We start from the raw sequence: 25,842 nt of genomic DNA on the forward strand, positions 1-25,842 counted from the left end.
CTCACCCGCGAGGGTAATCTGCGAGGAGATGAGGACCAGATCTGGATTGGCAGAAACTGCTCGGAGTCCGCCGCGTAGCGTGTCTGCCCAGGACATCAGTGCCTTCGCGACCCAAACCGAGGCAAAGGCTGGTGAGAGGGAAGTGCCCGCCGCCTCGAAGGCGGAACGGGCCAACCTGTCAATAGTACGGTCCGTGGGATCTCTGAGGGACGTACCGTCAGTGAGTGGAAGGACTGTGTGAGAGGATAGGCGGGAGATTGGGGGGGTCGACCACAGGAGAGCCCGCCCAGTCCTTTTTAAGATCCTCTGGAAAAGGATAGTGTAGATTAATGTACCTGCTGCTGGTAAATACCTTGTCTGGCTGCTGCCTGTGGGTGCGCAGCAAGTCGGCAAATTCCGGATGTCCGCTGAAAGTGCTCTGTGGCCGCCTCAATCGCTTAAACGAGACTTGGGTGCTCTGAGAGGAGACAGGGTCCACTTGTACCTTTAGGGTCTGGTTCACTGCCTCCACCAGGCTATTCACCATACGCCGAATATCAGCCGCCTGCTCAGCGTCCAGCACGGGTGCTGCATCGTCTTCATCATCGGAGCAGTCAGAATGTTCCCGGGAGGAATGATGGGACGGCCCTGGTGGTGAAGGTGAAACCTGCGAAGAGTCTGAAGAAGATACCTTACGGGTACGCTTCTGCGCAGCCGAGGAGGTCCCTGCAACGGGGCTTACTTGCTCCGGCGGCGGTAGCGTCGGGTCTGCAGGCGTCTGGGTAAGCGACGGCAGCAGGCGCAGTGCTTGCGCGATGGTCCGAGAAGCCTCAGAGAGGGACTCTACGGACTGGGACAGTGACGCTAGCCATGCGGGGGAGGGCGGGACGCAGGGGCCTGTAGCATCTGGCGCTGCGGTCTCAGAAGCGTCGGCCGAGGGGACCTGCAGGTGCTGCGCGTTATCAGAACAGACGGAGCATAGTGGCTCGTCCTGGCCTTGGGAAAACTTGGTTTTGCAGGAGGAGCATGCAAAGAATAAAGCAAAGGGGGCCTGCTTGGGACGGGTGGACTTAGTATTAGGCATGGTGAAAGGATAACTCTCCCTGGTGCTGCTAGGAAGGAGACAGGAGAGGGTTAACTCGTCCCTATTAAGGGAAAAACGCTGTCTAGTGAGGGCTACTCCTGAGGAGCAGAGCTTACCCCGGTCCTGTGTGCCGCCCACCAGCCCAGCAGAGTGATCCTGGAGGAAGGAGCTACCAGAGATGCGGTGCAATATGGAAACGCCGGCGCTGCAGCTTCAGAGAAACAGCAATATGGCGCGGGGACGCTGGAGCAGGCTGGGGGAGGAGCGCCGAATCGGCGCGAAGAAAACGAAAGTAACCGCCCCCACTCTCAGCCAGGGGGCTGCAGGGTGGGGGGAAGCTGGGCCAGACAAGCGGCGGTCACAGCGCTGCGGCGGGGGGCGTGGCTAAGGTGCAAGCGCGGCTAGGCCGAGACCGGGGACTAAAGTTAGGAGCCGGCCGAGGAGGAGGGCAGGGAGCAGGGAACGATCCTACCTGACTCGGCGGCGGAGGACCAGCGATGAAAGCGGTGCAGGCAGGGCACCCAGCCCCTGCCTGTGAACAGTGCCCTCGCCCTGGGAGACAGCATACTCCGGGAGAGAGCGTGTAAAAGGCAGGGAAGTGGACGTCATGATGGGGGAAGGAGCCCCCAGCAGCAGAGAGCAGCGGTGAGGGCCCATCAAAACACAGCGCGCTGCCATAATCCATCCCTGCTGAATGCCCCTGTAGGCCCATTGGGGTGATACCTCCGGGCGAATCAGGGGTGCCCACGACAAACCTGCCCACACGAACACCCCCGGGAGTGGTACCAGCGGGGGCGAACGGGGGAGAGGGCCCAAGATCTCAAACCCCTGCGACCCTGGGGAGTGGTACCGACAGGGCTGCGAAGTAAGAGTGACGAAAATACCTGCATAGAGAAAAAGACAGGTATGAGAGCGCTGAGCGGCGCCGAAATAGTAGAAAAAACGCAAAAAAGCAATTGGCTGAGGGGGGCCGAGACGGCCCACATCAGCCTCCTACGACACTAAGCTAAAAACTGATCTGAGCCCGCCTCCGGCTCGGGGTGTATACTGCTAGGGAGGAGCTAACTTTTCATGTCTACTTAGTGTCAGCCTCCTAGTGACAGCAGCATAACCCATGGTCCTGTGTCCCCCAATGAAACGATAGAGAAATGTATATACTAAGTACCCTGTTTATTAAGTACTTGCAATTTATTTATTTATAGTCAGGGTATTTTTTCTACAATTTTCTCCTGGGTTTTTTTCGAGCACCTGAGCATGGTAGTGCTCGCTCATCACTAGTTACGAGTACTGAGCACCTGAGCATGGTAGTGCTCGCTCTTCACTAGTTACGAGTACAGAGCACCTGAGCATGGTAGTGCCCGCTCATCACTAGTTACGAGTACAGAGCACCTGAGCATGGTAGTGCCCGCTCATCACTAGTTACGAGTACAGAGCACCTGAGCATGGTAGTGCTCACTCTTCACTAGTTACGAGTACAGAGCACCTGAGCATGGTAGTGCTCACTCTTCACTAGTTACGAGTACAGAGCACCTGAGTATGGTAGTGCCCGCTCATCACTAGTTACGAGTACAGAGCACCTGAGCATGGTAGTGTCCGCTCATCACTAGTTACGAATACAGAGCACCTGAGCATGGTAGTGCTCGCTCATCACTAGTATTGTGTTACCAGGAACCAAAGGAAAGTAGCAGTGCAGTTGGACACACATGACTAGTGACAGCACAAGCCTGAGCAGGGAAAGCTGCAGTGTCAGGGCACACACTATAATCTCCAGAGCCGTCCAACTCAGACGGGCAGGAATATACAGATGCAGCAGCGTACACTGACATTTAACAGTTTCCTCACTGCACTATCTGCGCTCCTTGCTGGCGACAAACACTGATGGGATCAGACCAGTAGCTCACATGCTGGTCGCGCCCAGTTCTCGGCAGCACACCCCTATACACAGCGATGTGCTGCCAACAGTGATGACTATTTTATACAATGATCAGATCGCTGGGAGTGAAGGTCCTTATGAACGCTCGGCTGCTTACTGTTGGCTTCTCTAAACACTTTACTGGTTCCTAAGGGGTGCTTCACACACAGCGAGATCGCTACCGAAATCGCTGCTGAGTCACGGTTTTGGTAACGCAGCAGTGACCTCATTAGCGATCTCGCTGTGTGTGACACTGAGCAGCGATCTGGCCCCTGCTGTGAGATCGCTGCTCGTTACACACAGCCCTGGTTCGTTTTCTTCAAAGGCGCTCTCCCGCTGTGACACACAGATCGCTGTGTGTGACAGCGAGAGAGCGACAAATGAAGCGAGCAGAGAGCAGGAGCCGGCGTCTGGCAGCTGCGGTAAGCTGTAACCAGGGTAAACATCGGGTAACCAAGGGAAGACCTTTCCCTGGTTACCCGATATTTACCTTCGTTACCAGCCTCTGCCACTCTCGCTACCAGTGCCGGCTCCTGCTCTCTGCACATGTAGCTGCAGTACACATCGGGTTAATTAACCCGATGTGTACTGTAGCTAGGAGAGCAAGGAGCCAGTGCTAAGCAGTGTGCGCTGCTCCCTGCACATGTAGCGATGTTATGATCGCTGCTGCGTCGCTGTTTGACAGCTAAGCAGCGATCATAACAGTGACTTACAAGGTCGCTGTTATGTCACAGAAAATGGTGACGTAACAGCGACGTCGTTATCGCTATGTGTGAACCCAGCCTTAGACCCTTCTGCAGTTCATAAAAAGAAAGATTGTGCTTTAACCCCCCCCCTCCCCAGGTCCGGCGCTGAGCCACCGCTGATGCTCCCGGGGTCTGGAGCACTGACATCACCCTGACAGCGCTGCAGCCAATCAGTGGCTCATGCAAAACTTGGCTGCAGTGCTAGTGTCGGTGGAGACTCAGCAATGGACCTGGGGAGGGTGAATAAACACACTTTTTTTTCTTTTTGCTTTTTAAACTGCAGCCAGGAAACAAGCCTTGAAGTCGGCCGCACGCACCAGATCTGGGTGGACGCTGACTGCGATCTGACGTGTCTGGGCCCCGGCTCGGTGGGGTTTTCAGGCATCAGACAGCTGCTCGCTCCTTTCTTCCCATTTGCAGCACAGGGACACTCCGCAGAGGCGAGCGTGCACGTGTATATAGGGTGAAGAGGCCAAGATGTCTGCCTGCTACCTCAGAATACGCCGCTGCTCCTCCGTGGGACACGGACCACCAGGACCCCAGGGTGGGCAGCTTCTTATTAACCCCTACCCCACCAGGGGGGTGTCTTTCGGGCTCTTACCTTCATGGTCCAAGGTTATTTGAGGGATTCCAGCTCGAAGATGTGTCTTGGCTACACCTGTGGAGAAGAGGACACAGAGGTTAGAGGCTGCCCCCGCGGACCCCCGGCCCCATGTGCTCGCCATGACCCTCCCGGGCTCCGGTACTGGCCGCAGGACCGGACTGAGGACCATCAGGGGGGTCTGCACTGTGCTGTGGGGGGTTTATGCGGCAGAGGATGGGGAGCGGTGACCCCGGGACCCCCAGGGTGGGGGCAGGTGACAGGCGGCCATCTGACAACTGACACCCGCGGAGGAGCGGGATCCGGCCGCCGGGGCCCGGCTGCTGTCAGTGGCAGGCCTGCGGGAGGGAAGGCTTTGTACGGCGGGTGTCACGGCGCCATTGCAAGGCACAAGTTGTCTCCTCACACAGCGGGCGCCGCCGCCCCCACCACCGGCACCTACCAGCAACTCTCCCCGGAGAAGTCAGCTCTCGGCCAAGCCGGATGCCCCGAGCTCCGGGATCCCGCCCCCCCTCCGGCCAGCAGCAGCACCTTCTCCTTACCCTTCTCCGTGCCGTAAAGTGACCCCAAAACGGGGGAAAGTTTCCCTCACACACTCGCCTGCTACAACTCCCCACTCGCACGGAACTGCAAGCAATAAACGAAATAACAAGCTGTTGAGCAGAAGCAATCCTTCTCCGAACACCATTGGCTCATCCTCACGCCGTGGGGGAAGCAGACACAGCGACGGATTGGTCGCCACTGACGAAAAGCTGACTGGCTGAGCGAAGGAAAAAATGTCATTGGTTCTCTAATGAAACAGGTAGGATCATGCCGTGTGTTTATTGGCTACTCGGGGTAATCGCTTCTGATTGGACAGCTGACAGGGTAGACAGTCCCTCTCTAGAGATGATTGGGTAGTCAGGATCCGGATGGAGTTAAAAGAACGCTGATTGGTTGAACGCCTTGACCGACGAGGCTGTCCCTGTCAACCGATTGGTTGTTCTGTTTCCTGGAAACGGAACTAAAAGCCGAGTTTAGAGCGAGCTGAAAGGGCTGCGCAAAGGGGGAGGTGGCGAATGATGCGCGCTTCGAGCCATTGCGCATGCGTCTGCCAAAGGGCTCAGCGCCATTTTGTAAAGGGGATGTTTCCCATTTTATGCTCAGACGGAGCAGGAGGAGCGAAGAGTACGGGAGGTGCAGGACCGCGGGGCGCGCACGGAGGCCTCGGAGACGGGCAGGGTCGCCTTTATTGCTGTCCCCACACGACCTGTGCGCGGTGAGGACGTCTGAGGGGGAAGTACCGGCCAGCTATCCGCCACTGGCGGAGCACAGGGGTCATGCGAAGGCTGTGACGTCGTTAGCAATGGAAGCCATTTGCTGGGGTGACGTCAGCAGCGGCCTCGGAAGTGATGACTGGGCCCGGAAGTCAGTTTCCGGCAGCTGTTAACCCTGTGGGGGGTGGAGCGCAGCTTCGGTGTATGGAGGTAACCCCGCGCCAGAGCTCCGCTGTTGCTATAGTTACTATTAACCCTGTAATTCTTATGCCTTTTTAACTCACTCCTTCTATTATCTGTTCTAGTATGGTAAAAATAAAAAATGTTTTTCCCCGGGGGAGTGGGATATTTATTTATTTATTTTTTTCGTAACAAAATGAAGCAAGGGGAAATTTTTATATTTGAAAGGCAACAACCATCCCATAGGGTTTCACTGTAGCTTTTTTTAGGGGGGGGGGGCGGGGTGCACATGACCGCAGAAGTAGGGGCAGCTTTCTTGTGCTTTTTGGTAAAGAATAAGTGATGTTGTAGTGTAGAGAGGCTTTTCTTGTTAGTTGTATCCCTCTCTGGTTGTGCATTGGTGATTGCATCCATGTGACCGCTGCAGCTAATCATTGCTGGCCTCAGTGGTTGGCTGCTAATGTCACAGATGAAGACTTATGGCTGCAGTGGTCAAATAGATCTGTGCCCCTCCAAACTCCAGTCCTTACGGCCACCTATCATTCACGTTTTCAGGATTTCCTTATTATTACACAGGTGATAATTCCCCAACATAAACGCTAAGGAAATCCTGAAAACATGCCCTGTTGGAGGCTGTGATGACTGCAGTTGAAGCCTGACAGATGATGGCCTGGACGCCTTGCCTGCAGACCTGGGGGCGCTGAACATTCCTTACACTCAGCTAAGTGTAAAGGGAACCTGTCACCACTTCTTTGGCTATGAGCTGCGGCCACCCTCAGCCTGGGCTCTTACATACCGTATTCTAGCATGCTGTATATAAGAGCCCAGGCCGGGGGTATAACCTAAAAAAAACCACTTTATAATACTTACCTAACAATCGCGCTGTGGGCCTTATGGGTGTCTCCGTTCTCCGGTGCCGGCGCTGCCTCTTTTGGCCATCTTCATCCTCCTTCTCTAGCTGCGGTACATGACGGGTCTGACATCATCCACACTCACCGGCATTCCGGTCCTGAGCAGGGCAGATCAAAGTATTGTAGTGCGCCTGTGCAGGATCGGCAAGTGTATATGACGTAGACGAGTCATGCACACAGGCTTCAGAAAGAGAACCAAGATGGCCGAAAGAGGAGGCGCCAGCACCGGACAATGGAGACGCCCATAAGGCAACCGTTAGGTAAGTATTATAAAGTGTTTATATTATATCCCCGGCCTGGGCTCTTATATACAACATGTTAGAATGCTGTATATAAGAGCCCGGTGGTGGTGGCCGCAGCTTATAGGCCAAAAAAGTGGTGACAGGTTCCCTTTAAAGATCTGTGCACACATTTCTTCTTTCATTGTAGACTTTAATCACTACTGCAAGGGGAGAATAAATGCTTCCCAGCAAAGTCTATGAAAAGCCTGTCTTGCTGTGCACACACTGCTTCTTTCTTTTTATTTTATTTTTTTTTTTTTCTATGTGTCCACATAGCCTTCCAATGACATTGTTAGAAATATATTCTGCAGAATGATTTCCCTGTAACCTTAAAGGATTACTCCCAGACCCCGATGTTCTCCTCAATCATATGGAAGGGGTGGTAAGTCGCTGACTGCTGGGACAATGCGAGGAGGGCGAGCGTGCACAGTTAGCTCCAGTCAGAGGGGCTCTGCAAAAACCTGCTCTTGCGCTCAGTTGTGCCTGTGATTTTAAAGCTATGGGAGACATCCTGACTTGTAGACTAAGAGCGCTCTCACAGATCCGGCTTTTCGCCAGTTCTGGCGCATGCCAGTACAGTGGCAGCGCTGTAACTTCCGGGTCACATGACAGCATGTTACCGGAGCTTTTTGCGCTGCCGTTGTACTGTATACACTGTACTGGCATGCGCCGGAAGCAGCAAACCGGCGAAAAGCTGGATGTGTGAGCGCGCCCTAACCCTTTAAAGTGGTTGTCCACTTTGTCTCAATCTGACCGTCCGGTGGTGCCGGCATTGTCTTTCCCGGGATCAGTGTGACTGCTGTGTTCTGCTATGAATCCTCAGCAGAATTCACATGTTGGAATTGTCCTGTGGGGCACAGACGTGTCGCCATGTGTATATGTAACCTTAAAAGGTGATTGGTATTGAATGTCATTCACAAGCACCTTTCACAGAAGAGGAAAAACCCGATTGATTAAAACTGAGTGAATGTGTTTTGTTTTTGTTTTTTTTTGTTTTTTTTTTTGTATGTTTTTGTTGTTTTTTTGTGTTCCTTTTTTTTCCAAAACATGTAACTTTTTGTGTTTCTTCTCAGCATTATATCAGACTGTTTTTCAGATAAGACCTTGTTAACCTCCAGAGTGAAGATGGCGAGAGAGGCCCGAGGCCCGGGATGCTGAGTGCGCAGTGGACCTTCTCTGATTGCATCACGCAGGTATTCACCATTAAAAGGGGAATTATTCTCACACAGGAGTCCATCAATGCCGGGGACCGTTCTTACCGCACTGTGTAAATCTGCTGGCTGCCAATGAATGGGCAATATTCATCCATGATACTTGTTTTATCTATCAGCATTTCCATTCATTGGCAGTAAACAGATCTGGAGAATTTCAAGATATCCAAATAATTTGCATGATATATCCATGATTTATTAACCACGCTTACTGCTCAGTTAAATGGTTGTCCAGTGAAAACAAGTTGTCACTGATCTGTAGAATAGGTGCCAGCCTCCTGATCGGTGAGGGTCTGACCCTGGGACCTGCACTAATCATCCCAGAGTCTGAAGGCCCGGACACTGCTCCATTCATTCTCTATGGGGCTATCTGAAAAACCTAGGTGCACGGCTGGCAGCTCCATAGGTAATGGAATAGCATGGGGCCAGCGCATGCACTGCTGCTCCATTCTTGGAGGTATAAAAGTGCCTGTGCTGCCGATGGGCGCAGATCCCAGCGGTCCGATCACTAAGCCGTCTCCTATCCTGGGGATAGCCTTTACGATAGATCTTGGCAAAATGTTAATGTAACAGGTTTCTCCTCTACCTGAGACTTGTTTATTTTGGCTCCTAGTTAAGACGTCTTTGTTTTCTTTGCAGGAATGGTTTGGAGAACATAAGCTGGAGCGGCATTATTCATCCCTCCTGCCCAGGTCCATACCTTGTGTCAGAGCTCAGGTAAAGCACAATAAGAGGCTCTCTTTAGGCTGCACAGACACCTTCAGACTTAATGTGCCTTAATTTTTTTTTATTTTTTTTTCCTCTTTCAATGCTTTGCATCTTTGAGGCAAAAAAAGTATCCAAGGATCACATGCCAAAAAAAATCTGTCTGCCGGCCCTGATCAGGTTCCTCGGGGCTGGTTGGGATCCTTGGCTTTTGCCTGAGAGTTAAAGCTGCTGTGTAATGTATATTCTAGTCAGTCTGTGCTAATTTCTGCATTAGCCCCATAGCCTCATTCTGTGTTTGTAAACCACTGCTAGAGGCCATCTTGCTGCAGACGGCTAGAACAGCTGATGACCTCTTCTGTAATTGTGATTCTCAGATTCCAATAAAGTTAAAGAGAGATTTTAACATCAATGATTGCGTTTGAAGTCATTGTGATCACGTCACCACCGCGTCTTATCAAACCGAAAGTGTTCCACTTGCTCGGATTATGGCTTGAGTGGGATCAGATATAAATATAAGCAAGATAATGCTATGGGGGGGAGGGGTGACTATAAATGGGAAGATAATGGCACCTGCCATTCAGCCATCAGTACTGAGCAAAAAAAGTGCATGTGCTGAAGAAACATGCAAGAGAACAAAACAACAAATGTAATTCCTCAGTTATACTGTCTGGCAAAATTAACCTTATCCTTAACTTACTAGGGGTCTGATCTTTTAATCAAAAGCATGCCCCTCCCCCCAATGTCAGGCATCAAATGTCACATACAGATGATGGTTTTTGACACTTCCTTGGTCCGGTATGTCATGGGTTGAGGTTGTGAGCATGTCACAGCCAGAAATGTTCTAGTTCAGCAGCTTTTTGCAGAAACTTCTGAAGTTGTGACGACTCAGACTCTGTAATTTAGAAGACTTTTTAAAGCAATAGTGGGCAACTTGCATTATAGTAAGGGTATAAATACATGCTAGATGACACCTCTGCAACCGTCCCGTTTATCTGTGCATGTTATAGAAGAAACCCCATGGGGGCTTGTAGGATTGCCTGTGGGGGGGCTTCTTCAGACGGTCACTCCCCAATTTGGAAAGTTGAGTAGGATGTTATTTGATACCCTTGATGTTCTAAGCAATTTAATATATAGTTGATTACTGGTAGTTTCACCAACCAAGGCCGTGTGTGTTCAATGTAGAAAAGCTGTGATCGGAGCAAAGCCTGGTGTTATCCAGACCAGCATCAAATGTTTTCAGTCATTCTATGTAACTGCTAAATTGTGATGGTGTGTGGGGTGCACATTGTCACGATTCCTCAGTATTGCTGATGATGGTGAGCTTTTTTTTTTTCCCTTCTTTCCTGTACTTTTGGTTACTCTTCAACTAGATGTGTCTGCTGACGTCTCAAAGTGAATTTAGAGAAGCAGTATAGTCAGCACGTGACCGCAAGTAAGCAAATCAGAGCGCACACTGTCAGGATTCTCCAGTAACATAGCAGGACTGCAGACATTTGTCCCAAGCCAGGACAGCACCTTTAAGTATCATTGTATGTGAGTGTTCCCCACAGGGAGCAGCATTTGAGTGATGTAATTGCTGAATACTGCTGCATTATCACATGGCACCCGGGACCTTGCTGAATGTGCCCTTTGCTGCAATGTTGGTACTCCACAAGCCGGTCCTTTCAGGTAGACTGTGAATTTTAGTTATTTAAAGCATAACCATCGTTTTTAGTTTTTATTTCATAAATCAATAGTATACATAAAAATAAGTAACTTTGTAATATCTTATCAGAGAAACCTGCTTCTTTCAGAATTGATCAGGCTGAGATAGGAGACGGCAGTTGGTGCTGATGAGATTCTATTATGGAGGGAGGAGCTAGAGACAGCCCCGCCCCTACCCTTTATCTTCATAGAATCTCATAAGCACCAATCACCGTATCCGCTCAGTAATGGGAAAGTCTTCACTGAATACAGACTTCACCACAGAATTGAGAATTGTGATAGTGACTGATTTTTTTTTTTTTTTTTTTTTTATGTTCAATCTATTTTTATTGGAAGTTATCAGGATTACAAAAAAAAAACCAACATAGAGTCATATAACAAGTTATGCAAAGAAAGCAATCTGCAGATTATTTTTTTTTTTTTTTATGTGCACTATTGATTTATGAATTAAAACAACGGCTACTCTTTAAATAGAAAAGGATTTGAATTTCCACAGATGGATAAATAGATTTATTTATTTTTATTTTTTTTTAATCGGATCATTTTTTTTGAACATAAGACAGAGTACAGAGCAAATTGAAATATATATAGATAATACATACACACTTGGTATCACAATACACTAAATGGTACAATATTACTCAGGATAACCGATCCACCATCCATACAATTTTGTGTTGCGGTTTTGGCTGTCCATAACAACATAACATAACTTTATGAAATTAACGAAAAATTAGGGTTTGCCACAGTACAACTGTCCATCTAGTAATTATTTGCCTGCCCGTGTCCAGTCCTCGTCGTCTTCCTCCTTCTCGTCGTCGTCTTCCTCTTCCTCCAGGGGTCCATTATAACATATGGATTATCCAGACCCCCCCCACCCCAAGGTGGCTTCCCATATTGTCGGCATAACAGACGACTCAACATACCATCCTAGACTAACGCACCAGAGGGGAGTCCTGGTACATCCATTCATGGCAGCTAAATCTTGTAAAAATGTACCCAGTGCTTTTCTCTTCAAATAGACCCCTCTGTCCATTCTAAGGACATTATTCATCTTATTTTTGAGCTCTATTATAGTTGGGGTGACTGGGATAGCCAGTGGGTACGCCAATAGTTTCCTTGCTTGGTAGAAAATTTGTAATACACCCAAGGCCATTGGGGAGTCTGGATCTACACCCTCCTCCCACAAATTCACCAGCGGTACACCTGTTCTCTTAGGGCTTGCTTCCAGAATTCGTCAATATGCCCACATGACGTGCATTAAATGAGCCTCTTGCTGCCCACACCTGACACACTGTGCATGTGGCCTAAGTCCTATCTTGATCAGGAGGCTAGGCGTTTTGTATACCCTATGAATGAGGAACAACTGAGAGCCTCTGACACGGACACCGCCAATTTAGGGATCTGTTCCAGTATCAGACCACTGGTCCTCAGCTAAGGGGCCCAGGTCCCGCTCCCATTTAGTTTTGACAGTTAACGGATACCTATCCAGGTGGAAAGGCAGCAGCCTTTTATGTTTCTGATATAAGGCCTCTAGAGAAAACAGATATAGCGAAAGTAATCAGCCTAGAGTTATGTCACATTCACGGGACCCGACCTCCCTTGTTTATCAAGCACAGGTCACAGCTGTAAGTATTGGTAGAAAAATGCATGTGGAAGATGACATTCAGGCTGCTATTGCTGTAAGCTTTTAAGAACAGTATTTTGCAGCGTATGTGACACCAGGTGACCCCTCGGTCCTACAAGCTTCTGGACTTCTTCTAAATCCGATCATAATGAGTTACTAAATGTTTTATATAATATCAGTCTCAAAGTCTGATTTATATAACATTACTTGAGCCACAAAAAGCTAAGCATTAGTATGTATCAAACAATGGTGTTTAACCCTTTCACGACCGGCCGATTTTTCGCTTTCCGTTTTTTTTTTCGCCATTCTTTTTCTGAGACGTAACTTTTTTATTTTTCAGTCAATATGGTCATGTGAGGGCTCATTTTTTGCGGAACGAGCTGTACTTTTAAATGAAACCATCAGTTTTACCATATTGTGTACTAGAAAATGGCAAAAAAATTCCAAATGCTGAAAAATTGCAAAAAAAGTGCGATAGCACTATGGTTTTTGAGATATATTTTATTCACTGTGTTCACTATATGGTAAAACTGATGTGTGGGTGTGATGCCTCAGGTCAGTGCGAGTTCGTAGACACCAAACATGTATAGGTTTACTTTTATATAAGGGGTTAAAAAAAAATCGGAAGTTTGTCCGAAAAAAGTGGCGCACGTTTTACGCCATATTCCGTGACCCGTAGCGTTCTCATTTTTCGGGATCTTAGGCTCAATGACGGCTTATTTTTTGCGTCTCGAGCTGACGTTTTTAACGGTACCATTTTTGCGCAGATGCTACGTTTTGATCGCCTCTTATTGCATTTTGCGCAAAAGTTGTGGCGACAAAAAAACGTCGTTTTGGCGTTTGGAATTTTTTTGCCGCTACGCCGTTTACTGATCAGATTAATTGATTTTATATTTTGATAGATCGGGCGTTTCTGAACGCGGCGATACCAAATGTGTGTATATTTTTTATTTTTTTAACCCTTTAATTTTCAATGGGGCGAATGGGGGGTGATTTGAACTTTTAGGTTTTTTGTTTTTTTTTTAATTTTTTAAAACTTATTTTTTTACTTTTTTTTTTCTTTATTTTACTAGTCCCCCTAGGGGGCTATTGCGATCAGCATTCCGATCGCTCTGCAGTATCTGCTGATCACAGCTGGAAGGCTGTAAACAGCAGATACGCTGTCTTTCTCTTTTGCTGTGCCCCGGGCACAGCGAAAGTGAAACCAATTCATGTGTAGTACAGGAGTCATCACATGACCCTGTGCTACCATGACAACTATCGGGAGTCACATGATCGCGTCACGTGACTTCCGGTTTCGGCGGTAAGTAAAACTTTACCGCGATCGCGCTTATAATGGCGCTGTCATGTATTGACAGCGCCATATAAGGGGTTAATCGGCACGAGCAGATAACGAATCTGCTCGTGCCTAGCAGGCACACATCTCAGCTGTGAAAATCAGCTGAGATGTGTGCCGATCGCGGCATGCTGCCGCCGGAGGACCGCGGGCAGTAAGATTATGTCATTTAGGACGTAATTTTACGGCCCGCGGTCGTTAAGGGGTTAAATAAAAAAAAACGCTCACCACAGAAAAAAAATCAACAAAAACCTATCATTACAGGTGTCGGAAAATGACAAAGCAACTATATTTATTTATCTTTTATTCCTCCCCACTAAAATAAAAAACAAACTACAAGTTTGTCATAATTGAACGGACCTGGAGAATCTTGTCAGCAGTTTTTTTTTTTTTTTTTTTTTATATTTTAAACCACAATAACTGCCATAAAATAGAGGGGAAAAAACACTGTGAAATAGTTTATTCCAATCTGCAATGTAGCACAAGCTGCGGCCATGTGCCCTCATTGATCAGACGTCTCCGCTCCGTGCGGTCTGTCAGGTCACTGATCCATGGAGCGGACAATGTAACCACCAGCTTTGGCCTGAGCTTGTTCTACATGTCTCCAGACCCGAGGCTGCTTCTTGAGAAATAGAAGAAGGAAGCGCTCGTGGTAATATTTACTTCTGACTTCATTCTTCGTTTTGTAACGGAAATTGTGATCTGTGATGAGATCTCGGTGGATGCGTCTTCTTATTGATCTATTTACACTTGGATATGGTCAGTAACTTCAGCAGCTCCTGATCTTGCAGCTTCCTTTAGTTACATTTCTTCCAATACATTAAGCCATGTTATTTGCTGCTTCTCCCAGAATGCTGTGCAGCATACTGAGACATAGCCTAAGCCAGACTTGTAATGTTCGGTTTCACATCTTAGTGATTTATCTTATATATTGCAATTATCCTACTGCTGAAGTGTGAGTCTTCAGGGCAATATCTGAGGGCTGCCTCCTATCCGGAGAGTGGAGGGGTGTGGATTTTTTACTTTATTTCTTTTTAATACCATTCTTGAAAGTAAATGTGTATGGGAGCTGTCGGCTGAACCTTCGTCGTTCCCCCCCCCCCCCCCCCACACACACACACTTCCTCACCAGGCAGTCATCTTTATAAATCCCCTATAAAGGGGTGCTCTGAACATTCATTGCTTTTCAGCTGGGAAATTGGTGAACTATTGGGGCAGCCAATATCAGAGCAATACCGGTGGCGGGTGGCTAGGCTTTAATTTACGGCATCCAAACACATATTAGAGATAAATTGTTTAGGGACTGAAGTCCTCAGTGGTTGATACCTTTTTTACCTTTTTAATTGCTAACTGAAAAGATGATAATAGCAAGCTTTCCAGACTACTCAGGTCTCTTCTATTCGATATTGAGCCTGAAGAAGATACCTGAGTAGTCTGGAAAGCTTGCTATTATTACCATCTCTTCAGTTAGCCATTAATAGGTGTCAACCACTGAGGACTTCAGTTCTTTTAAACAATTTTTTATCTCTACTGGCTAACATGGTACAAACATATTTTACCAACACCTTTGTCCAAATTTCATCTGTGTATGCTCTTTAGGGTGTTCATGTTTAGTGCAGACTTGTGAATTCGCTCTTCCATTGGTTATGAATTACTTTAGTGTCTTTTTTTTTTTCTTGGACTCCTTTGATTAGGGGGGAGACGCGTCCAAGAATTCGGATCTAGATGTTATTTTCAATATATCTGTTCATGTTATTTTTTGCTTAGAACATTTAAATTGGCTTTGTGTATTTTCCATTTGGACTGACTACTGTTGTGGGTGAACATGCCTCAAGATCAGCAGTGAAGATGGCGCAACTATGTACTAAAAACCGCTACCTGGCGCCCATCCCTCCTTCCAACCCACTGTATAGAGATCTTGCAGCAGTGATGCTTTGGAGGCTGCAGCTGGTTTGATGCTATTGCTATGGTTTTCACTAACTCCCACCATCCGTCCGTGGCTGCACCTGTAAGGGGGTGTTTTCAGATTTTGGATGAATTTTTTTTATTTTTTTTTTTCATTATGGCTTCACACTGCGTTGAGGGCTGTGCCTAAAGTGAGGACATACAAGCATATCGTGCCTCTTTAAGATTGCGCTCATCTGATTTTGGCCCCCCTATGGAGCTGGGGAATTAGGAGCACAGCTCTGGGGTTGCTTGTCAGGGGATATAATGCCCTTGGGACTATTCCCCTTCACTGCTCTATGTACAGCCATGGCTTTGAGCGTTGCTGTGGACATAAATGGGGTGCGGGGGTGTTTCACTGCTGTGACACCCCCCCCCCCCCCCCACCCTTCCATTAACAGTTATGGGGTCCACTACAATGTGGAAGCTGACCACACAGAAGCTATATGACCTCAGAATGCAACTGTTTGTTTATTTGTGACCTGTGATCTTGCTTTTGTAGTATCATTTTCATCTTCTTTCCGACATGAAGGCTGGGGTGTAAAAGCAGAAGCCACAAAAAAAGCATGTGACCCATTCCCTAATTTGTGATGGGTTCAGCTGATGCTGCTGTGCTATATGCGGTTTTGTGTAGAGGTTGCAGACGTTTGGCATCTTGCAGAAATAATGTCACTAATGGTGGGTTCTTGTTGGTCAAATATCACGGCCATTAGACCACCAAAATCACAAAATGTGATGAGCTTTACTTTGACTGTTGTACTTTGGGACCGTTGCTTTACCAGGTTGTGTGCAAATTTTGTAAGGTGGGGGGAGCAGCATGTGACTGCATACAGCCTGCATTTATGACCGGTAACATGTCATGCTGCGCTCAGATATGGGGCAGCGTCACTCACCCGCCGACATATTGCTTATGCAGCCTTTTCGCGTGGCAGTGTCCCATGTGTGCTGATCAGTAGTACAGGCCACTCGAATGCTGTCCAGATTATTGCTGAGCGGATGCCACTGTGCTGACGTTATAGCAGAACTGTCACCAGACTTCACAATATGATCTGCATGTTATATAGATATTAGACCTGATAATGCTGGTATACTTGCTTTGAAAATTCATGTCTGGATGGCTGGGTGATGCTACTAATAAAATAAACATGTGCTGTAAAATGGCATGGCTCGAGCCCATATCTAATCCGTTTCTTCCCCTTCAGCCAAACTAACAGATGCAGTTTCTATAGAGCAGGGTGAGATGACAGCAGGGAAGCGGGACAGTGAGGTGGCCAGAAATATGTAGACTTGTATATTATTTTTTTTCTTTATCGTTCCTTTGGGAGACCCAGACCATGGGTGTTTAGCTTCTGCCTCCGGAGGACACACAAAGTACTACACTAAAAAGTGTAGCTCCTCCCTCTGAGCTTATACACCCCCTGGTGAGCAGACCCAGCCAGTTTATCGCTTTGTGTTCAGGAGGCATACATCCACACGCATTCTCATATGATTTTTTTTCCTTTTTGGAATGAGATTGAAGAAGTGCGGGTCCACGTCTGGACCCCCGGCATGTCCCTTCTCACCCCACTGTCGGCGGTGTTGTTAAGGTTGATTTCCAAGGCTGGAGCCTTACATGCCGTGCTCCTTCACCATCCCTCCTGGGCTCTGGCTTGAAGTGGGAGCCAGCACGGTCTCCATGCCTGGCAGGAGTCCGGTCTCCATCCGCAGCCCTTCAGGACCCTGCTGGACCGGAGCACTCATCCCCAGGGACCTGGCCCTGCGTCTCAGCAGCTAAGTACCTGAGACGTTTATATATTGGGGGTCCCTGTGCTTTATTGTATGGGGAGAGTGTGCTTACTGTATTTATTGGCATTTCCGGCGGGTTCTCTAGCTATCGCCCGAGAACCGCGCTGATGGTGCCTGCGCGTCGGCCTCGCCGCTCAAATTTAGGCCCCGGCTTTGCCGGAGGCCTAGTTTCTCTTCTCTGCCCTCGCATGTCACTCATGCAGAGGGACAGGCTCGGCTCCTCCCGGCGGCCGTTCTGCACAGGGGAGGGACACTCCCCACTGCTGTGCGTGTCTACTCCCCTGTAGGTCTCTATGGCCCTCCAGATCCCGCTCTCCAAGCCAAGTCCCGCCCCCTCTCTTCGCTCCGGCGGCCATTTTCTCAGACAGAGTTCACTCGGCGCTGGTCTGCACTCTGCATCCCTGCTGAGGTGCTGTGCTTGGGGGTCCCGGCTTCGGGATCTGGAGGGCACACACTACTCCAGCGGTCTGGTGGACCTCTGTATATACTCTCTGGGGTTCATTCTCTTGCAGAGCCCCCACTCCAGCAGCATGTCTCACACGAGGAGCAAGGCTCCAAAGCTTTATACTGTATGCGCTGCATGTAAGCTCCTGCTGCCTGAGCCGAGCACCTATCCACATTGTGATGTCTGCTCTAACTTGGCGGTGCCACAGCCTGGAGTCTCACCCCCAGTGGTCTCTCAGGCTGCTCCTGCACCTGTGGCTGAACCCCCGGCCTGGGTAGAATCCTTTTCTAGGTCTATCTCCCAGTCTTTTGCTGAGTCCATGGGACTTCTGTCCAGGACTTTGAATATGCATCAGCCCCCTTCACAGGGTGCCTCTACTGCTAAGGGTCCCTTAGGATCTCTATCATCTGACCTCCGTCCACCGGAGCTCACAGAGGATTCATCATCAGGGCCCAGACCCCGTCCTCCTAAGAGGAGACGCAGGGTTCCCTCTCCCTCCTCCTCCCGTGGCTCTGATTCCAGAGCTGACTCGCAGGATGAGGAGGATGCCTTTACAGGGGGCTCGGAGGCTAACTCCATGTACCCCATTGATCTGTCTGAGGGTGACTCAGATCTTAGTGACTTGATTGCTTCTATTAATTCTGTGCTGGACCTCAATCCGCCAGTGTCAGAGGAGCAACTCTCTCTGGCAGAAAAGCACCAGTTTACCTCGCCTAAGAGAGCAAAGAGTGTGTTCTTTAACCACTCCAGTTTTCAGGCCACTGTGACCAAGCCCAGGCCTGTCCTGAGAAACGCTTCCCAAAGCGTGGTTCTGATGACCATTTTCCCTTTCCACCTGAGGTGGTCAAGGAGTGGGCTCATTTCCCCAAAGGTAGACCCTCCGGTGTCTAGGCTCACAGCCCAGACCGTTGTGTCGGTGGCTGATGGCACCTCACTTAAGGATTCCACTGACCGTCAGATTGACCTTCTGGCCAAATCTGTGTATGAAGGGGGCCGCGTTTTCCCCGACTTTTGCAGCAGTGTGGGCTCTCAAAGCCATCTCTGCTTCTCTAGAGGAGATGCATTCCCTCACCAAGGAATCTATGCCTGAGATGGTTACCTTAACTGCTCAGGCTTCAGCTTTTTCATCCTATGCCATGTCTGCCATGCTAGAGGCTGCTCACCGCACTGCGGTGGCTTCAGCTAATTCTCTTGTTATCCGCAGGATCTTGTGGCTTCGTGAGTGGAAGGCAGATGCTTTTTCCAAGAAGTACCTTGCTTGGCTCCCTTTTGCTGGGTCCAGGCTATTCGGTGAACAGCTGGATGAAATCATTAAAGAAGCTACTGGCGGGAAGAGTACTTCCATGCCACAAACCAAAACCAGGAAACCTGCCCAGGGTAGGAATCAATCGAGGTTTCGCTCCTTTCGTTCCTCCAACTGGTCGTCCTCTAAGCCCTCGGCCTCGTCCACTAACTCAGCTAAGGACCAGAAATCCAACTGGCGCCCAAAAGCGCGTCCACAGAAGACCGCAGGAGCTGCTGCCACTAAGGCAGTCTCCTCATGACTCTCTGCCCGCTCCAGCCACGTCCTTAGTCGGTGGCAGGCTCACCCACTTTGGCGACGCTTGGTTTCAACACGTCTCCGATCAGTGGGTGAGAGATATCATATCTCACGGCTACAGGATAGAATTCTCTTCCAGCCCTCCAAACAGATTTTTTTCTCTCAACTCCCCATTGCTCCAAGGCCGCCGCCTTCTCACAGGCCGTGGCATCCTTGCAGGCCTACGGAGTAATTGTACCAGTTCCCGCCTGGGAACGGTTCAGAGGTTTCTACTCAAATCTCTTCCTAGTTCCCAAAAAGGACGGTACCTTCCGGCCCATCCTGGATCTCAAGCTTCTCAACAAGCATGTTCAGGTGCGGCACTTTCGCATGGAGTCTCTGCGATCAGTCATTGCCTCAATGACCCAAGGGGATTTCCTGGCATCCATCGACATCAGAGATGCCTATCTGCATGTGCCAATTGCAGTTTCACACCAGCGTTGGCTACGTTTTGCAATAGGAGAAGATCATTTCCAATTCGTGCTAAGCCCTGCCTAACCGTCCCTGTATACACTAGCGTAGATAAAGGGATCTATCGAAAAAGTATTTCTAAAGATCTTGTATCTTATGCTAATGAGTTCAGGGACTAGTCCCAAGGGCATTATATCCCCCAACTAGCTGCCATCTTAGCAGGTTAGCACGCCCACAGGGTTGTGATAACATACTATTCGATTCAGCATCACCAGCAGTGCCGCGCGTACCTGTGTTCGCACTTTTGAATGCCGGGAACTTCCGGTCGTGCGCAGTATGAAGCTGGGCAAATACATCACTGCTTCAGAGAGGTCTACTGCGCATGACCGGAAGTGTCAGAAGCATGAACACAGGTACGTGCAGCATCGCTGGTAATGCTGCATTGAATAGCATGTTAGTATACCCCTGTGGGCGTGCTAACATGCTAAGAGGGCAGACTAGTCAGAGGATATAATGCCCTTGGGACTAGTGCCCGCGCTCATTAGCAGAAGATAAAAGATCTTTAGAAATACTTTTTCTAATCTCTTTACCTATGCTAGTGTATACAGGGATTAGCAATATGCACCCAGAACTGCTCATCGTTCTGGGTGCATATTGAACCTGACATGTTCCCTTTAACCTGAAATCCACATGATACAGAGACCCTGGTTCCAGCGATGTCACTTACTGGGCTGCTTGCTCTAGTTAAGGTAAACATTTCTTGTGCACAGGAGAATGGGGGACTAGTAAACCTGATTAATATATAGCCCTCCATATTCATGAGCTCTGTATAACACCACCACAATTTTGGTTATTTTCTGCCTATGCACAGTTTAGACAGGAAGCTGCCAATCAGTGGTATTGGCAGTGTTATACACAATGCAGCAGTCAGATCTGCAGGAGAGAACTTTTTTTTTTTTTTTTTTATTTTCTTATTAAACTACAGTAGGTAACACCTTGCTGGATTCAGGGTCTGTGTCTCTAAATCAAGCTGCTCTCAGATGGGGCAGCAAAACCTGGTGACCATTTCCCTAATGTATCTGGAACACCCCCCACCCCCTTTGAGTGTAATTTGCTTGTGCAGCCTGGAAGGGGAAGGTTCAGACTGTATTAGCAGGTCTTCTTCTAGAATAGGCTGGTTATTGGGGAGGGGGCATCTTCGTGTGTATATTGGGCTAGTATACAGATGAAATGATGGTGCAGACGTTTGCTGGAGATCAGGCTCTGCGGATGGTGCAGTCCTCGGTGCCTCTGCAGCAGTGTGCACCCCTCGCACCTGCCGCCGTCCCCTCGTCACTGGTGTTCTTCAAATGGCATAGCATTAGGTGTTTCCATGGTAACGCTGATTGCCATGTCCCTGCAGGGGGCGACCACTGCTCCACCTCTTCTGCGTGTTACGGCGGAGGCTTGCTTCTCCAGCTACTACAGGAGGGGTTTACTATTTATATCTGGAGGATGCGTCTCTCTCCCCGGGGCTGTGCGCAGACCCTGCGGCTCTGGTGGGCTCTCCACATATTTTGTGCTGGGAGCAGCTGCTCGCATGAGCTCATTATTTGGCCGTGGGTCGTAGCAGGACACTGGGTACATTGCACAGAGCAGGTGACAGTCTGTACCCGTCTGCTGGATGCCCTCCCTGGTAGATTGTGCGGGGCCGCACCGAGGAATGAGACTGATGTAGTCCCCTATGGCATCAGACATTGGTGTTTCTTGTGCCATGTTGCCGCTTAATGACTGCAGCCGTCATGTGCTCGGCTCATCCCTTCATAGAATTCCCTAGAGCGTGTGCAGAATGTGACTGTAACTGCAGTGATGTTATTTACCAGCTTGAGAAATAGACTGAGGTTGTCCCATCTTGGACACTTTTTGGCAGCATAGCTTCAGAATGTGCCATAAATATCTGGAGAGCAGGGCCCTGTCTGGTGCCGCTGGGGAGGGGGATGTGGCCACAGCGCTGTCCATTCACTTCTATAGGACATCTGAAAATGACAGGCAGGACTAGCTTACTCCAACAGACTGGCTCTATTAGCTGTTTAGTCACTGTGCCTAAACCATTCTCTTCCATGTGGCACAGGTGTTTTTAATTAGGAGACTTCAAGAGGGGCTCTGCTTTTTTGCTAACCATGCATAGTCTGGGATGAGTTGTCCAGCTCCTTTCCCAGGGTGTTTGTGTTGTGTGGCGGCCATTGTTGCAGTGGTTTTGTGTTGGTGGGACCTGGAGCCATGCGGACTGGGCCTCGCTGCATGGTGTTGAGGCCCCAGGTCACCTGCTCTGCTGGTTCACTGTCACTGCGGCGGTGGTTAGCACGCAACACTGCACCTTAAGGCTTAAATAATGTAGGGACCCGCTCAGAGACTCACCATGACGTGGCAGTGGCTTCATAGAATGTTAAATAATAATACATTTTTATTAATTTTTATAGCGCTATTAATTCCACAGCGCTTTACATACATTGGCAACACTGTCCCCATTGGGGCTCACAATCTAGGGATCCTATCTGTATGTCTTTGGAGTGTGGGAGATAACCGGAGAACCCGGAGGAAACCCACGCAAACATGCGGAGAACATACAAACTCCTTGCAGATGGTGTCCTTGGGGGGATTTGAACCCATGACCCCAGTGCTGCAAGACTGCAGTGCTAACCACTGAGCCACCGTGCCGCCCACCGACAACCTCATGTTCGGGTATATAAATTTTTGCCTGATTTTTGGATGTGCGGCTCATGTCCTTTTCTTCAGCTATTGCATATTGTGTCTCCAGACTCCACCATAAATCTGCACCCTCAGCTCAGTGGCACGTCAAAATAGCTATTTAGGAAGGTGACAATGAAATAATCTCTAAAAGGCATAAAGTTAGATGACACATTTTCCTTTTGTATTTTAAGCAAAAAAAGTTCATCTTTTTTATATTTTTAAAAATAACAAAAGGAAAATGGGCTGATGCAAAAGTTAGCGCATCCTGCATGGTTAGTACCTAAGAATAAACAGATTAATCAACCAACCAACGTCCCGGGGTGCTGAGACTGCGCATGCGTCACTTACCTGCCCATCAAGGATGATTGGATGTTGCTTCCTTTTAATCCCTCACGTTCCTCACTTAGCCACTCTCCCTGACGAAGGCTCTTCCGCCGAAACGGCCGTCGGGTGGACGCTGCCACTTGGTCTCCCTGAATTTTGTGGTATGTACTCCCCATGATGGGCATTTGTCCCTTGGACTTCATCTGATTCATTGCATCAGGGGTATTCCGCACATTAGCCACTAGCTACCATCGATATCCATGTTACAATACCCTTTTTCATTTACCTCCTGGGATTGTATGTGTGATCCTTTGTTTATCCTTTTCTATAATGGATGGTTTTGACTATTCAGTCCTCAATTTATATGGTTACATTGCCCTTATATTGTGCATTTTCTTGTATCCATCCTTATAGGAATAGAGATCCATCATTTCCTATATTGTGTATATGATATACCTCTGTCTATGGCTATACCCTTGTGCAAATTTACTTTCCACTCTGGGAAACCCTGTGCCAGCGTCTTTCTTGCTATGTATGCCGCTCACCACTAACCTAATAAAGTAATCACTGTTTGTAATTGGGCTCTTTGGTCGTTTTTTCCTCTTTTGTTTATATGGTTAGTACCTAGTAGCGCCCCCTTTGGCAGGCATCATAGCCTGTAAACGCTTTTTGTAATGGCAAAGAGTCTCAGTGGTTGTTTGAGGGATTGTCTTCCATTCTTCTTTGGAGATGTCTTCCAGTTCCGTGAGATTCCTGGCTCGTCTTGCATGCACTGCTCTTTCGAGGTCTAGGCACAGATTTTCAGTAATGTTCGGATCAGGGGACTGTGGACCATTGTAAAACCGTCAGCTTACGCCTTTTTGAGGAAGTCTTTTGTGAATTTTGACGTGTGTTTTTAGGATAATTTATCCATTTGTAGAAGCCATCCTCTTTGAGATCCTTTTATCTTCAACTTGCTTAAAGGGAACCTGTCACCGCTTTTTTTGGCCTATAAGCTGCGGCCACCACCACCGGGCTCTTATATGCAGCATTCTAACATGCTGTATAGAAGAGCCCAGGCCGGGGGTATAACATAAACACTTTATAATACTTACCGAACGGTCGCGCTGTGGGCCTTATGGGCGTCTCCGGTGCCGGCGCCTCCTCTTTTGGTCATCTTCGTCCTCTTTCTGAAGCCTGTATGCATGACGCGGCTATGTCATCCACACTCGCCGGTCCCGTGCATGCACACTACAATACTTTGATCTGCCCTGCTCAGGACCTGGATGCCGGCGAGTGTGGATGACGTCAGACCCGTCATGCACCGCGGCTAGAGAAGGAGAACAAAGATGGCCAAAAGAGGCGGCGCTGCCACCGGATAACGGAGACTCCCATATGGCCAACCGCGCAACCGATGGGTAAGTATAATAAAGTGGTTTTTATGTTATACCCACGGCCTGGACTCTTATATACAGCATGTTAGAATGCTGCATATAAGAGCGCGGTGATGGTGGCCGCAGCTTATAGGCCGAAAAACTGGTGACAGGTTCCCTTTTTTAACTGTTCACAATAGCAGTAATTTTAACCAGGGGTGCACAAACTTTTACATGCCACTGTCCAATCCTACATTTCTCAATATTTTTAGTGATCTGCAAATTATCAAAACGCTTTAAAATCCCAATCTGACTACACAACGTTCAGAAATCCCGGCACATTCTCTGCAGCGATCAGTGAGGTTATTAATGGTCATCTGAGGAAAGTTCTGTAACACTGAATGCACTTGGGCAAATCATCAAGATCCTCTGCTGGCAGCTTCCTGTGCTAACTGAGGATTTGCCCCCAGTGCATTTAGCGCTGCAGATCATTCCTCAGACGACCAGGAATATCCTTTAACCCCTTCACAACAAAGGGCATAACTGTTCCTCCAACATCATGGGGTGATCCCCCCCCCCACTGGCTGCTGCAGTAAGCCTTTGGTGTATCCAGGAATTTTAAAAAATCTTCTTGGCGCAGGCAGTCCTTTCAGCCAGTCTCCCAAAAACCTTCAGTACAAGGATCGTCCCAACGCTCAGATCGAGGATCCAGCCCCTCAAGGGGCTCTTCTTGGCGTTCCCACTCCAAACAACCTAAACCTAAGGGACCTCGCCCTGCACAGGCCCCCTCAGCATGACGCCAGGTATCCCTCAGATCCGACTCCTGTTGGAGGGCGGCTTCTGCTTTTTCGGGATATCTGGCTAGACCACACTCATGATGCTTGGGTTCGAGAAATCGTCACCTCAGGTTACAAGATCGATTTCCATTCCCTGCCAGCCAGCAGGTTTCTGCGTTCTCGTCTCCCAAAGTCCGAAACGCAAAGCCAGGCCTTATTTCAGGCCATAGCCTTGTTACAAAAAGCAAACGTTATCATTCCAGTGCCCCTGGAACAGCGCGGCAAAGGTTTCTATTCAAACCTTTTTGTCGTTCCAAAAAAAGATGGCTTTGTCTGCCCTATCCTGGATCTCAAAAGAGTGAACAGATCCGTACGCATTCGTACCTTCCAAATTGAGTCATTGAGAGCAGTACTAGCCGCCATGGAACCAGAAGAATTCCTAGCCTCCATAGATGTTCAAGATGCTTATTTACATATTCCCATATGTGTATCCCATCAACGGTTCCTTCGTTTTGCCGTAGGACACCATCATTGCCAATTCAGGGCCCTCCCCTTTGGACTGGCCACTGCGCCTTGGGTCTTCACAAAGGTCATGGCGGCCGTCCCACATCCCTTCGGAATGGGATGAGAGTGTTAGGCAAGATGGTGGCAGTCATGGAAGCCGTGTCCTTTGCCCAATTCCATCTGCGCCCTCTACAACTGTATCTTTTATCCTTCTGGGACAAGAATCCAGCTTCTCTAGACCGGTCAGTCCGCTTATCTCAGACTGCGCTCCACTCTCTCGTCTGGTGGACTCGCGCCTCATCCCTATCTCAAGGGACGTCCTTCCGTCCTGTCCACTGGCAAGTAGTCATGACAGATGCCAGCCTCATAGGCTGGGGAGCGGTGTTTCTCCACCACACTGTTCACGGACGCTGGTCTCCCTCCGAACGCTCCCTTCACATCAACGTTCTAGAGATC

At 48.7% G+C, this 25,842-nt stretch overlaps 1 protein-coding gene and 1 long non-coding RNA gene across 6 annotated transcripts in view; one reads left to right on the forward strand and one right to left on the reverse strand.

Annotated features, from left to right (window-relative positions):
* The window catches only part of ARID4A (AT-rich interaction domain 4A), a 244,604-nt gene extending 239,566 nt beyond the window's left edge, over window positions 1-5,038 (reverse strand). For 4 of the 5 annotated variants that reach the window (XM_075329593.1, XM_075329591.1, XM_075329595.1 and 1 more), the window contains exons 1-2: window positions 4,865-5,038; window positions 4,323-4,379 (exon numbers count right to left, since the gene is read on the reverse strand). In XM_075329593.1, coding sequence (XP_075185708.1) covers window positions 4,323-4,328 — 6 coding nt within the window. In that variant the 5' untranslated portion in view covers window positions 4,329-4,379; window positions 4,865-5,038. The remainder of the gene's footprint in view (window positions 1-4,322; window positions 4,380-4,864) is intronic. The other variant, XM_075329592.1, reaches the window with a different exon arrangement.
* A 1,991-nt stretch (window positions 5,039-7,029) lies between these two features.
* On the forward strand, window positions 7,030-9,278 carry LOC142257394 (uncharacterized). Its single transcript, XR_012727623.1, has 2 exons — window positions 7,030-8,143; window positions 8,801-9,278. It is a non-coding gene; the product is annotated as an uncharacterized LOC142257394 (long non-coding RNA).
* The last annotated feature ends 16,564 nt before the right edge of the window (window positions 9,279-25,842 follow it).

The sequence above is a fragment of the Anomaloglossus baeobatrachus genome, chromosome 12 (genome assembly GCF_048569485.1).
Source record: "Anomaloglossus baeobatrachus isolate aAnoBae1 chromosome 12, aAnoBae1.hap1, whole genome shotgun sequence".
Taxonomy (NCBI): domain Eukaryota; kingdom Metazoa; phylum Chordata; class Amphibia; order Anura; family Aromobatidae; genus Anomaloglossus; species Anomaloglossus baeobatrachus.